At 49.0% G+C, this 13,403-nt stretch overlaps 2 protein-coding genes across 5 annotated transcripts; both read left to right on the top strand.

Moving 5' to 3' along the window:
* The first annotated feature begins 7,311 nt into the window (after positions 1-7,311).
* LOC133915183 (short-chain dehydrogenase/reductase 2b-like) lies at positions 7,312-8,913 on the top strand. 4 transcript variants are annotated; one of them, XM_062358246.1, is made up of 5 exons: positions 7,312-7,496; positions 7,595-7,838; positions 7,939-8,021; positions 8,104-8,293; positions 8,379-8,913. In XM_062358246.1, the coding sequence occupies exons 1-5, from the start codon at positions 7,459-7,461 to the stop codon at positions 8,856-8,858; spliced, it is 1,035 nt and encodes a 344-aa protein (XP_062214230.1). In that variant the 5' UTR covers positions 7,312-7,458; the 3' UTR covers positions 8,859-8,913. The 4 variants fall into 4 exon arrangements, with proteins under 4 accessions (XP_062214230.1, XP_062214229.1, XP_062214233.1 ...); XM_062358245.1 differs by having other exon boundaries at positions 7,314-7,496; positions 7,939-8,016; positions 8,099-8,293; XM_062358249.1 differs by having other exon boundaries at positions 7,317-7,496; positions 8,371-8,913.
* A 1,780-nt stretch (positions 8,914-10,693) lies between these two features.
* Positions 10,694-12,264, top strand: LOC133914071 (adenylate isopentenyltransferase 5, chloroplastic-like). Its single transcript, XM_062357228.1, has one exon. It carries the CDS (start codon positions 10,820-10,822, stop codon positions 11,846-11,848), a length of 1,029 nt encoding a protein of 342 aa, XP_062213212.1. The 5' UTR covers positions 10,694-10,819; the 3' UTR covers positions 11,849-12,264.
* The last annotated feature ends 1,139 nt before the right edge of the window (positions 12,265-13,403 follow it).

Raw genomic sequence — 13,403 nt, 5'->3', positions numbered from 1 at the left:
AGAATGTAATGCGGAAGTGTAAAAACGGTAGAGAAAACAAACTCGGCATAAGGAAATTTTATTTTATAGTATCGATGATATAAATATCACCCATAGTTCACGTTGGAGCTCTATTAAGGATATACTCCTGATCATCAAGACTCTTTTGGTCACGTTTCTTGAGTCACCAAGTGTCTTTATGTTTCTCTGAACTCCAGCAGCATGTCACACCTTTAAATGACTAAGTGGAGGGGTATTTATAGCCTCACACCCATCAACTAGTTGTTTTCCCAACGGCTTAAAAAAGCTGTTAATACCGGATGATCTAGTGAGAACAGTAGTACCAACATCAGATCATCTAGTGAGTGCATCTTTAGAAACTAGCAATTTGACTCCCACTCAAAGTCATCCTGAACACCAGACACTCCGGTGCGTACTTCATCTCCATCACTAAACAATCCGGTGAATTATCCTAAGCCAGACCGCGCCACTTCTTCTTTGTGCAAAACACTCTCGTGTAAGCCTCTGGTGCACTTCCTCTTGACATCGGACCATCTGGTCAGTTCATCTTCGTTCTTCGTCACTTGGAATCACCTTTGCAAGAAATGCTCCGGTAAAGTCTCCGGTGCACTCACTTCCCATCACCGGACCTTCCAGTCTATTGTTTTATGATCTTCCACATCTGCAATCATCTATGCAAGAATTGCATCAATGTATATCTTTTACTGATTACTGGACCTTCCGGTGAGTTAAATTTCTTTTATCCCAAGCCAAAATACTCCAGTGAACTCCTTCATCATCAACACCAGACTATCCAGTGGTTTTTTCAGTTATGCTCTTCTCTGCAGATAAAGCTCTGGTGCTATATAAAGATGGCCAACTGGGTCGGGCCTAACGGGCCAGCCCGAGGCACGGGAAAAATGGCCCGACCCAGGCACGACACGGCACGAGAGTAAACGGGTCGGGCCGACACGGCACGGTTAGGCAGGCCGTGCCTGGGCCAGAGCCGCGGCACGCCGGGACGACACGACACAACCCATTTAAGTTTTTCTATTTTTTTAAGATTTTATATAATTTGTTTATCCCTAATAAATAAATAGATGCTTAACAGGGTGGTAGAGTGGTTGTTTCCCATGTATGAGATCGTGAGTTCGATCCCAACATCCGGCAGTTTTTTTTATGTTTTTTCTGATTTTCACGTGTTGACGGGCCGATAGGCAAAAAAACATTATTGTGCCTACTACCTCGGGCCGGCATGGCACGGCCCAATCTTAAATGGGTCGTGCCTGGGCTGCAGTCACGGCATGTGGGCCAGCACGGCACGACCCGTTTAGCTAACGGGCTGTAACTGAATGTAATTAAAGTTGCCTAGAGGGGGGTTGAATAGGTTTTTCTTAAAATTAAAACTAAACAGCAGATTAAACAGATGCCGGATACTCCGGTGAAGGTCGAATACTCCGGTCTGTCCGGAGTATCCGGTCTATACAGGATCTCGAGAACAACTAAAGTTAAGCAATTACAACTAAGGTCTAAAAGGTGACACTAGTTCTAATATCAGCACAATGCTTAAATAACAAGAGATACTAGCAAGATGATCACAAAAACTAATTATATGGGAAAAATCCCAAAACTACACAACTAGTAAAATTCGCACAATTGATGAGACAAGAAATTATCCCGGAGTTCGGCCACCTCACAAAGAAGTGCCTACGTCTCCGTTAAGGAGCTCACAAAGAGCCGGGTCTTTTCTAACCCTATCATCTTCTAGCGACCACAAAGATCAAGCTAGATTTTCTTACTCAAGTCGATGTCGATTACAAACTTCCCATGGCACTCCACAATGATTGGGTGCTCTACGGGCGACGCCTTGCCGTCTAGAAGCACAAGGCTCCAAGAGAAATGATCACAATGTATGCTTGATGATGAACTCAATGCTCAATTGACTCAACTTCACTCCAAACACAATCTCTAAAATTTGGCGCAAACTAGGCACTATAGATGTTTGGAGGGCTTTTAAATGTTCTTGGAAGCTTTGTGAAAGTGGAGCTCAGCAGCAACAGGAAGCAATAAATGCTAGGGGGTGTGGGGGTATATATAGCTCACCCTCAAAAACTAGTCGTTACTGTTCTGACATACCTACCCCGGAGTATCCGCTGAACACCGGAGTCTCCAGCCTGAAATCCAAAACGGCGTCAAAACGGTGTCAGAACTAGCCGTTACGGTTCTGTTGAACTGCCGGAGTCTCCGGTGAACACCGGAGTCTCCGGCCCAGACTTAGTTACCACAGAGAGAAAGTCCAGAGACTTGCCGGACTCTCTGGCCTCTCCAGGTACTGGAGTATCCGGTGAACACCGGAGACTCCGGTCTTTTAAATTAAAAGCTAACCGAGCGACCCTTGGCGGAGTCTCTCTCGGAGACTCCGGCCAAAAACATTTTCCTACCGGAGTATCCGGTGAACACCGGAGACTCCGACCTTTTTCTATCAAAAATAAATACTTAACCGAGCGACTCTTGGCGGAGTCTCCCTCGGAGACTCCGGCCAAAAACTCACCAACTACCGGAGTGTCCGGTGAACATCGGAGACTCCGGACAAATAAAAAAATATTCAAAACCGAGGCTCTTCTGGCGGAGTCTTTCTCGGAGACTCCGGCCTAAACACTGAGGACCGGAGTATCCGGTGAACACCGGAGACTCCGGACTCAGTACACACTGCCAATTTTTCTCGTTGTCCGTGGATGAATGTGTCTCTCAACTATTGGTTCTAAAAGGTTATCTTGAGCATTGAGACACCATGAAAGCTAATAATTGCAACCCTCTTAATAGTACGGCTAGCTTAGACTCAATTTCAAAGATAGAACAATTTAAATCCTTTTGAGTACTACACATTTCTTCTCTTTTCTTTTCGAGGGGTGCCAATCGCCGTGAGTCTTCACAATTGAGACTAAGACCTGTTCATAGCTTCAATAAACATATTAGTTCCTTAATCGTTTTGTCATCAATAAGCCAAAACCCACTTAGGGGGTCTAGATGCACTTTCAGTAACGGGCCGTGCCTGACTGGGCCCGTACCGTGCCGGGCCGAGCCGCCCATTTGGACACCTCTGGTGCTATACCTCGCTGAGCACCGGACTATCCTGTGAAGTCTTCAGCCTTCTCTCTCCCTTTGTCAGAGATGCTCCGATGAGTAAAATTTCTTCTGTATCGGACTATCCGATGACTTCTCTTCTTTGAGACTTGTCCAATTCAGTCTATCTTTGTCCTGGTTACGGTGACTTCTTAATGTATTGCATTCATGAGATCTATACTTCACATATATGTTTGTCCTAATGACTATATTATCATTAATCATTAAAATCGTAATCATAACCTAATATGATCATTTTTGCTACAGGATGCAATGACCTTACACATGCAGATGCAATAACCATGTGAAGGTATTTGATGTATGAGCATATACAATGACCCTGTGTCTAAGACTAACGAATGAGCTAGTTGCAATACTGTAACAGATGCAATGCATCCATCGGGTCAGACTCCAGAGAGAAACTCGATTTGGGCTTATCAACCGGACCAGACTCCAACCATATAATTACATCCGCGGATGTAGAGATGAACTGTATATGCAGACAACCAAACAAACTTTTCTACAACAATATACACATGGATAAAATCAGAATACCCCTGATAGGGCAAATAAACACTCTAGATGATGCCTTTATGTTGTTGCTTCAATTGTGCATACTATATTATGTTGTACTAGCCGCCAAGCCATGCGAACTCGTTTACAGAATGTTATTTATCTTGATATTATATATATTTAATTCTTAATATAACTAGTTAACCGAACTAGTATACAGAATGTTATTTATCTTGATATTATATATATATTGTAAGAAAATATAGGTATATATGTTAAGAGGTCAAAAGAATAAATCATAACAAAATGTGTGATGTTATGAGCATATGCTCTTCAATTGTTTTTATTAAGAGGGCTTCAAATTCAACCTGTCTCTCTTCAGTAGTAGTATTATCCTGTGAGGAATACCTATTTACATTTACAAAAGTGCACCCTCTGTGTTACATGTCTATGACAAAAGCAATGTTGTTAATTTATTACTGCTATACGAAAGCTACTGGAGTTCAGCTGTCTCAGAAAAAAATATCAAAAAATTGTGCACGACGGGGCATATTTTACATGCAAATGATTTATCTCCACTGAAACACATATTGCTGTAAACGTGAGTTTCTTTCAAACCGTACACATATCTCCAAGTTTTTGCTCAATTTTGATGTTATTATTGTGGGACATCCTGAAAAATGGTCATAAATTCTTTTACACAGCATCCCTCCGTATTCTAATTTTCTTTTTCTTTTTTTAAATCTTGATGATACAGATTTTCCTGAACTGATTGATCAGCTATGCTCCTAGGAACAGACTAAATCAATAGCATAAATCACATTTTCCTTTTGTAAACCAGTGAATATTAATTTATTTCTCTTCATATCAGCCCTACGTGTCTTGCTACTCCAGTTACATGTGCTAAACAAATAATATGAGTAAAATTCTTATTACCACTGAAAGTTCGCCAAACTTTTTATCTGCTATAAAAAAAACTTGGCCCCCCTTTTATGCCACTAGCTCTCAAGTTGCATCCTTATATGCTAGTCCCGTCAGTTTACCACGAGACTCAATTCATTTTTTTCAGTTTTTTGAGAAAATACCAGTCATCATCTTCTTCCTCGCCTTTTCGTCCTACCCTTTGGCTGCTGGTGTGTGGCTTGCCTACTACCCACCCACACGTGGCTGCCACGCCCTTCACCCCTGCGCTCTCCAGCCTTGTCCCCGGCGGCGCTTGGCCTCCTCGCCGCTGTCGGGCAAGGGAAATCCACCACAGTGCCGCTGCCGCATAGCAGTTAATGGTGACGGAGCTGCTCGCCTGCTCCCCGAGGGTGACCTCTGAGAGCATGTACAATGAAAAACGTTTAAATAGACGCTTAATGAGAGATTGATAAAACATGCATCCGTATAAAAAGTTTTAGTCTCCCATGGCAGCCGCTAATCATCCTACTCAAACCGCTAATATGCATACAGAAATTGTGATTATTGTTGGGTTTGGGAGTCCACATTCCCAGGAAAGTTCGTTCGCCACGTGAGACTCACTCCAGGCGTCTCCGCGACCGCAAGCGCTTGCATGAAGCTTCACGGTGACATAAAATATTAACAACTCCGACCTGGTTGCATTCGCCACCGCCGCTTCGCTGTCCGATCCGGGCTCGCTCGCCCCGCCTGCCTGGAGACCGCAATAAGGCCAGTCATGTTCGTCATGTTGCCTGCAGGTTGCAGCAGCTTTCTGCTGTCTCGACACCCTCTGAACCAGTCCATCTTCTCAACAACCTTTCAGGAATCGCTGGGGCATGTGGATATAAACCTAGTGGACGTCGTAAACAATGGCCGGATCAACGAGAAATACCGTCTGATCAACTCGAGAAACGGGACGATACACGTCGAGATCAGATGGAGCACTGTGTGAGTCTGTTGTAAGCTTGCTTGGTTGCTTGCGTTACATGAGCAGCATGGTTTTGTCTGCTGGGAATTTCGAGGATTTATCTCACTCCAACAATGGGCGTTTGAAGACATTCAGTGAGACGTCGAGTGGCAAATTCTCGAGTCAACCTCATAGGTCCTCAAGTGCTACCTCGTTTTCAATACGGCAAAGAAACTGATGAGTATGGAACATGAGGACATCGTCCCCTAATGTTGTGCGGAGAGGGGTGCGAAGAAGAGAGAATGGGTCGTCACCGGCCAGAAGGGCGGCGGTCGTTGCTCCAAATGCCGACCAGGGTGGCGTCGTCATGGTTCCAAACGGTGACCGCGCCGATGTCTCACGCCCGTCGGTGCAGCAAGCCAAGCTCCGGCCGGGAGCCTGCCGCTCCGCGTATAGGCGTACGTGGATCGGTCGATGAGGCGAGTGGAGGGCGCGTGCGGGCGGGCCGCCGACGCACGGGGCGCAGATTCGCGTGCCCGCCTGGAGTGGTTGGCGTTTCAGATACCGACCACCCCCAAGAAGTTGTTCTCCTTTTTCCTTTCTCCCTCTAACTATCTTGCAAGGATCTGAAAATTTGCAGGATGCAGAGGCACCCTATTACCCAACTCCATGATATTTCCCCCGATTTTATCAAGCCTGTGGCACTGGCACAAGCAAATGGGGGAGAAGAGGTGGACGGTATTTCAGTATTTGAAATACCGTCCATCCCCAGAATTTGCTTTTCTTTTTTAGTTGCCCCTCTAGAGACCATATTCGATTTTGAAATTTCGCAGGATGCTGCAGTGATGTACCAATCTTCTTCATGAATTTTCTCGGGTCTTTTTTCCCGCACTGTAGTACCGGCAAATAAGGCCGCCCTACGCCTCGAACTCCTTTCGGCATACGGTGGTTGTGCCCATCGGGCGTTGCGTGTGGCGCCACCAGGCTGGCGTGCAACAGGCACCGTTTGGCCCGTGCGCATGCAGCTAGCGGCGAAGGTACATGAGCATCACGCCGGCCGCCGAGAACGCAACAAGGCACCAGCCGTGCCCGTCACCCACGCGAGCGCTCGCGCCCTCGGCGGCGCTTCGGCCCGACTGCAGCTGCCGCGAGCGTGGATGCAGCTAGCAGCTCTCGACGTGCCGGGATCGTTCTGGAGACGACGCTGACCACGGACACATTGGTCAGCAGCGAGCGTGTCTCCGCACGAATGTACCTGAACGACACATTGGCCCGGTGCCCTGGACCTGGGGCGGTCGCTATTTAAAGGAAGTTGTTTCTCTTTTTTACTTTTTTTCTCTATGGATCGAATCAGACTCTGAATTTTTGCAGGACGAAGATGTTCCCTGTCCCTCATCTCTATGATTTTTTTCTGTGATTTTAGCACATCGGTGGCACCGGGTACGGAAGACTTGTGGTGGTCGGTGTTTCTATGAGACCCGATCTCACATATAGGCTCTTTCTTGTGCATGACACGTGTTCTCCTTCTTCCTCTTAGTTGTACGTGTCAGTCGTTAGATAAAAAATGACGGTACAAATTAGAGTCTCGTAAGAATCTTTCGTTGAATAATCTCATAGAATTTTCTTCCGTATCCAGGCTCCGGGCCACGGCCACGGGTTGGCATCAGCCACGCGCGAGCAGGTGGATTGCAAGTGCAGATGCGCTCTCGCGTGTTCCTCACACCGTACGTCGGCACGTCCTCGCTCATCGCATTGACCGATCGACGTACGGCGCCAGCTTATATGCGAAGCGGTGTGTTCCTGACCATATATAATCGATACCCATCAAACGTTGTACCGATCGAGTGGTCACCAATTCACCACCAAAGCTTGGAGAACGATAGCTGCGAGTTTTTCTTTTCTTCGAGTACACCGATCGCGATCGGCTACCGACCACTGGTATCTGAACGGCACATCTCCCATCCTGCTGCTCAAGCTCCTGCTGCAAGCTGGTCATGGAGGGTGCCAGGATCTCCAGCCTCCCGAGCACAAGGTACGTGCGTGCCATGCGTATCTCCATGCATGCTAGCTGCGTTCTTTCCGGCCTGCAGGACACTTACTACTTGTTGCGCGCGCGCGGTTGCCGGGCAGGATCGCTCTGGTCACCGGCGGGAACAAAGGGATAGGGCTGGAGGTGTGCCGGCAGCTGGCCGGCAACGGCGTCACCGTCGTCCTCACAGCCAGGGACGAGACGAGGGGCGCGGTGGCCGTCGAGAAGCTCAGAGACCTGGGGCTCTCCAGTGTCATCTTCCATCAGCTGGACGTCACTGATGCTCCGAGCATCGCTCGATTGGCAGATTTCTTGAGGACCCGTTTTGGGAAGCTCGACATCCTGGTAACGAGTTCGCTGTCTTTCGGGCTTAATTTTCAAGGTAACAAGTTCGCCGGCGACTGTACTGTACTGATAGATCGAGTGGCGGTATCTCTATTGGTAGGTAAATAACGCTGCGCTTAGTGGCCTTGAGTACCTCCAAGATCATGTTGATGCTACTTCAACAGAGAGTGAGGAAAAGGCGAGGTTCATCTTCAACTAATCAAATCGTTGGCCAAATCGAAGAAGTTTATTAATTTTCTTTTGGTTGATGTGTGCGATAGTTCAGCGGCATGGATATGACTCAGCGGCTTGAATGGGTGTTGAAACGTTGCCGGGAGACATACGACGCCGGGAAGGAATGCCTGCGGACGAACTACTACGGCACAAAACAAGTCATCGAAGCGCTTCTGCCTCTGCTGCAGGCCTCCGACGATGGAAGAATCGTTAATGTCTCCTCAGAGTTTGGGCAGTTAAGGGTGAGAAACCAATCCAGTGCTTGTGCCTGTGTCTATATATACGTATCAGTTCTTTCCGATCGATCGATGCAATGCAGCTTTTCAGCAACGAGGAGCTGAAGCAAGAGCTGAACGACGTCACGAACCTCACCGAGGAGAGACTGGACGAGGTGCTGGCCATGTTTCTGAAGGACCTGGAGACCGGCGCGGCGGAGGCGCGCGGGTGGCCGATGGTTTGCTCGGCGTACAAGGTGTCCAAGGCGGTCCTGAACGCGTACTCGAGGATCCTGGCGCGGAGGCACCCCACGCTGCGCGTCAACTGCGTGCACCCCGGCTACGTGAAGACCGACATGACCCTCGACTCCGGCTTTCTGACGCCCGAGGAAGGCGGGAGCAGGCTGGTGGCGGTGGCGCTGCTGCCTGCCGGCGGGCCCACCGGCTTGTTCTTCGCAGAGCGCCAGGAGGCGCCGTTCGTGTGATACTGGGCCGTTGCCACTCTTCACCAAACTCGGCCGGCCGGCCGGCCATCTTAGATCATTTTCTTCCAATGTTGTTTGGTCGTTGGAAGTATGTTGACCTCGATTAGTAACTGATACATATATATTACAATATAATAATATCATAGTCATATTTTAATTAAATTTACAACATAATAGTTTGCCAATGCAAATGTCTTAATCCATATCATTAGTTACATCCATGGCGACGAAAGCTAAAATAATAGATCAATGTCACATGCAACTTAGGTGCAAACGCAGTCTCAATCTACTCCTTATCTGATTAACAAACAAGAATACGTATAGAAGATATTCAGCAAGTACTAATGCTACCTAAGAATTTGATAGATGGTTAAGGGATTAACGAGGATTAGGGTTATAAGCATAGCTCTGGGTATAAAACAAGTTTTGATGCAGATGATTAAGTGTGTTCTTCAGTTAAAAATGTGTAACTATTCACCCGAGCTTTAAGTCATAAACAAGGGTTTTGATCCTGAGGGAAGCTATTCCAATTCTAGGCGGTTCCTATATATCTCTTAGGCCTGTGGACACAAAGAACATGCAGGTGCTTCAGCTCTGCAATCCGCATACTGCATTGTACCCTATGGTGTGCTCTGCTTCTTCTCCTTTTGCGCGCTCCGCCTTTTCGTCCCAGCCGGCGTCCGCTGCTGGTGTCTGAATGAACCGTGACGGGAAATCCTCACTGCAGCCGGTCCAGGCGGTTCTACTCGCTCGCGCCGCTCTTTTTTTTTTTTTTTGAGTGAACAGTATGGTCATCCCTACTGGATATATATTAATAAAAAGGAAAAGGAGTACAGAAAACTTAGAAACCAAAAACAAAAAGCTCTCTTTTGGTTGTGCTCTAGCTCTACCTGCGCGTCGGCTCCTGTTATGATTGGCACGGACAAGTCTCCTTTGTAATCAGAGCCATCCTCTTATCATTGCCTGAACCCTGAGGCAGCGCACCTACACTACGACTAGGCCGTGGTACCAGCACTACGACGAACGATTGGGTCATTCAGCAGTGCTCCTACACGGCTACACCTCGAGACAGCACCCAAAGCCACGCACGCCTGTCTGCACGAGTCGCCGGATCCGAAGCGGGCGTGGCGCGTCGCGTGTTCTCGTACCAAACGGCTCCACTCCGCCCTCGCGCCGTCGCCGCCGGCCCCATATCCTACTCTCCTAGCCGTAGGCCAATGATTGCCCTCGCGGCGGCCACCCCACGACCAAGCCAGCGAGAAACCGTACGTCACGTCGACCTCCGATTCCACGAGCAATGTTGCCGCCGCCGTACGGGCCCAGGCCGGCGAGTCGTGTGGACGCGATGGCGATGCGGTGCGTACGTGATCCGGACGTCAGATCAGACGCGCTAGGAAAGTAGTAGTAGGAATCAGCAGGTGCAGCGCACGATAGATTGAGTACGTAGCTGTGGGTTCTGCACCGCGTGGCTGTCACACGTACGTTGGCGGCGCACCTCATCTTACCGGCGCTCGTCGTTCTCGAACGCTGTTGCTTCCCTGTGCGCGTTCGGTGAGACCGTCCAGTTCCACAAACAGTACCAGGGAAAGGCAACCCCTGGAAGGTGTGGATAGACGGGTTATTTTATCTATTCATCTGTTCTATATAACATTCATCGATCTGTTAATTCTCTCAAACTCCGAGAAACAATACCTCTGAACCAAGCTTTTGTATGCCATGTTGAATCGAATCCTGCACAGCAAAGCCATATGTTGAAGCACAAGACGCACGCGGGCTCTCAGTTCCGGAGCTTCTGAATCTTTACCAACTCCTCCAAACAGCTTCGACTCTGCAATCCTGCGCCTGAGATCAGATTCGTTTGCTCGCTCGCTCGTTACCCCACTACCACCGATTCGCCGCGCGCATCCATTCACAACCAAGGGGACCACTTGAGTTGAACCGACATCCCCTATAAATACCCTCGGCTCCTCTGCTCCTACACGCCCCAAGCAAGCGACCGTCCAGGAACACGAGCAACCACTGCACGAAGCTTGCGAGCTGACCAGTGATCACAAGCCCCAGCTCTAGTATGCAACTGTCCATGGCGCCCTCCGCGATGGTGGCTCCGGCCTTGCCGAGGCTGACGATGCCGCTGCCACCGGCGATCACGCTCCCGGACGCCGCGGCCCCGGTGACGCCGCCGCTGACGGTCGTGGGTAGGCGAATGGCGGCGAAGCACAAGGCTGTTGTGGTGCTGGGCGCCACGGGGACCGGCAAGTCGCGCCTGGCGATCGACCTCGCGCTGCGGTTCGGCGGCGAGGTGATCAACTCCGACAAGATGCAGGTTTACGCAGGCCTGGACGTGACCACCAACAAGGTGGTGCCCGAGGAGTGCGCGGGCGTGCCGCACCACCTGCTCGGAGTGGTTCACCCGGACGCCGAGTTCACGGCCGCGGACTTCCGCCGCGAGGCCGCGCGCGCCGCTGCCGCGATCGCTGCGCGGGGCCGCGTCCCCATCATCGCGGGGGGTTCCAACTCGTACGTTGAGGAGCTCGTGGAGGGCGACCGCCGCGCGTTCCGGGAGCGGTACGAGTGCTGCTTCCTCTGGGTGGACGTGCAACTCCCCGTGCTGCACGACTTCGTCGCCAGCCGCGTCGACGAGATGTGCCGGCGGGGCATCATCGAGGAGGTGGCTGCGGCCTTCGACCCCCGACGCACCGACTACTCCAGGGGCATATGGCGCGCCATCGGAGTGCCGGAGCTCGACGCGTACCTCCGGTCGCGCGGCCTCGACGCCGACGAAGACGAGCGCGCGCGCATGCTCGCCGCGGCCGTCGACGAGATCAAGGCGAACACGTCCCGGCTCGCCTGCCGCCAGCGCGGAAAGATCCAGCGGCTCGCGAGCATGTGGCGCGTCCGCCGCGTCGACGCCACGGAGGTAATCCTCAATCGCGGCCACGCCGCCAACGAGGCGTGGCAGCGGCTCGTCGCCGCGCCCTGCATCGACGCCGTCTGGTCCTTCCTTCTGGAAGACCAAGAATACAGCAGCATGGCCACCGCCGCTAAAGCCTCCGTCTTCGCCTCCACGGCTGCCCCCGTCGTAGCCGCGGTTTTCTAAGACATGCATGCCTACGCACGTTCGCCATTCACATGCCTACACACGTTTACATGAACTAAAGCCATGACCATGTTGATGCCACGCGCCATTCGCCATTGGCAATCGACTCAGAGCTCATCGCCTCAGGAAGGTAATGTCCTCGGCTGCGTGGACAACCGAATGGCATCATGCTCTGCTGTGATCAAGCTCTCGATGATCGAGCAGAGTAAGTATGTTCATATAGTTGACTCTGTTTTGGGGTAGTAGTTATTTTCTCTGTATTTTTGTACGAGATGATCGATATAGTGCGAGAGAGAGAACGAGTTTTGAGGGTTTTTTTTTCTCTGTTCCAAAAATGTGTAATAGACGGCAAGTTTGTTGACTTGGCGTGATGTAATAGGCTCCTGTTGTAAAATAGAAAGAGATCTTTGGTGAAATTATGAGCAGAAATGAATTTTCTTATGATATGAGAGGTGAATATTTGCTAGTCTTCATCGTAATTTGAACTTTCCATGGTCGCCATTGAGTTGTGTTACGAAGAATCTCACTTGTTGCGCACTTACAATAGTCTAGGACTATATAGATGCTCTGGCCCTTTTGTTCGTACTGAGACCTCAGTGTGTGTATCTCATCAATATATATGTATAAATCTCGAATCCATGTCTCCAAATTACTTTCAATAAGTGGGCATATTACTATGTAGCATATGTGGTGCTTTGTTTTTTTAACGGTCATATATGGTGCTTTGCGTAGCATATTTGGTGTTTTTTTAGCCAAACATAATGGCAAGTTACACTGTATTTACTTACCATTCGTCATGTTTACCTGTGGATCGAAGTTGAGATCTGCATTAAATTTCATCATTTTCCAACTCTAGTACTTGATCATGGAAACATTCTCATGCATGATTGAGATTAGTTAGGAGAGGGGTTTGCATGTCAAGGTCAAACCATCAGGCCATCAGGGTGCTGTTCTTGTTGTATCCATCCTGTTGCTCAAAGTTAACTCCATATTATGCCAATAAGCCACAATGCCTAAGCATGATTTCCGAATGTGTTAACTTCTTGAGCATTGCCAAACTCCAGTGCGTGCTAGAGGTCGTTAAACGAGTGACGGTCAGTAGCTAGTGCCTCTGGCTCTAAAGGTCAATGGAACCACAACTTGCAAGAATCGTATGACAGAGAGAATGAACCTATAACCAAGCACCTTTTTTGTTTTATTTCTTTGAATAGATTCTTCAGTCAACATTAGCCATGACCCAACTGCTTCGACATCACCGATAAATGAAAATAATCGCTAATAATACTTGCATTGCAGCACAATGTACTCTACAGGTTCCTGATTACCCAATAATAAACATGTTGTTTAGAAAGTCAAAGCTTTTTTGTGAAGCAGGAAAAAGTCAAACTGTTTTGCTCAACTAGAAGGTCAAATGAATAACAAGGTGCACAAAAGAAATGGAGAGGAATGCTGAAGGAACCACCAAATAGCTAGAGAGCCGTTGAGTAATGAGAATGTTATAATATTCAAAGTCAAGTGAATTGTAATCTAGTGGTATATAAGCTATTCAACTTCT

The sequence above is a fragment of the Phragmites australis genome, chromosome 4, assembly GCF_958298935.1.
Source record: "Phragmites australis chromosome 4, lpPhrAust1.1, whole genome shotgun sequence".
Lineage (NCBI taxonomy): Eukaryota > Viridiplantae > Streptophyta > Magnoliopsida > Poales > Poaceae > Phragmites > Phragmites australis.
This window is presented reverse-complemented; position numbering and strand designations above follow the sequence as displayed.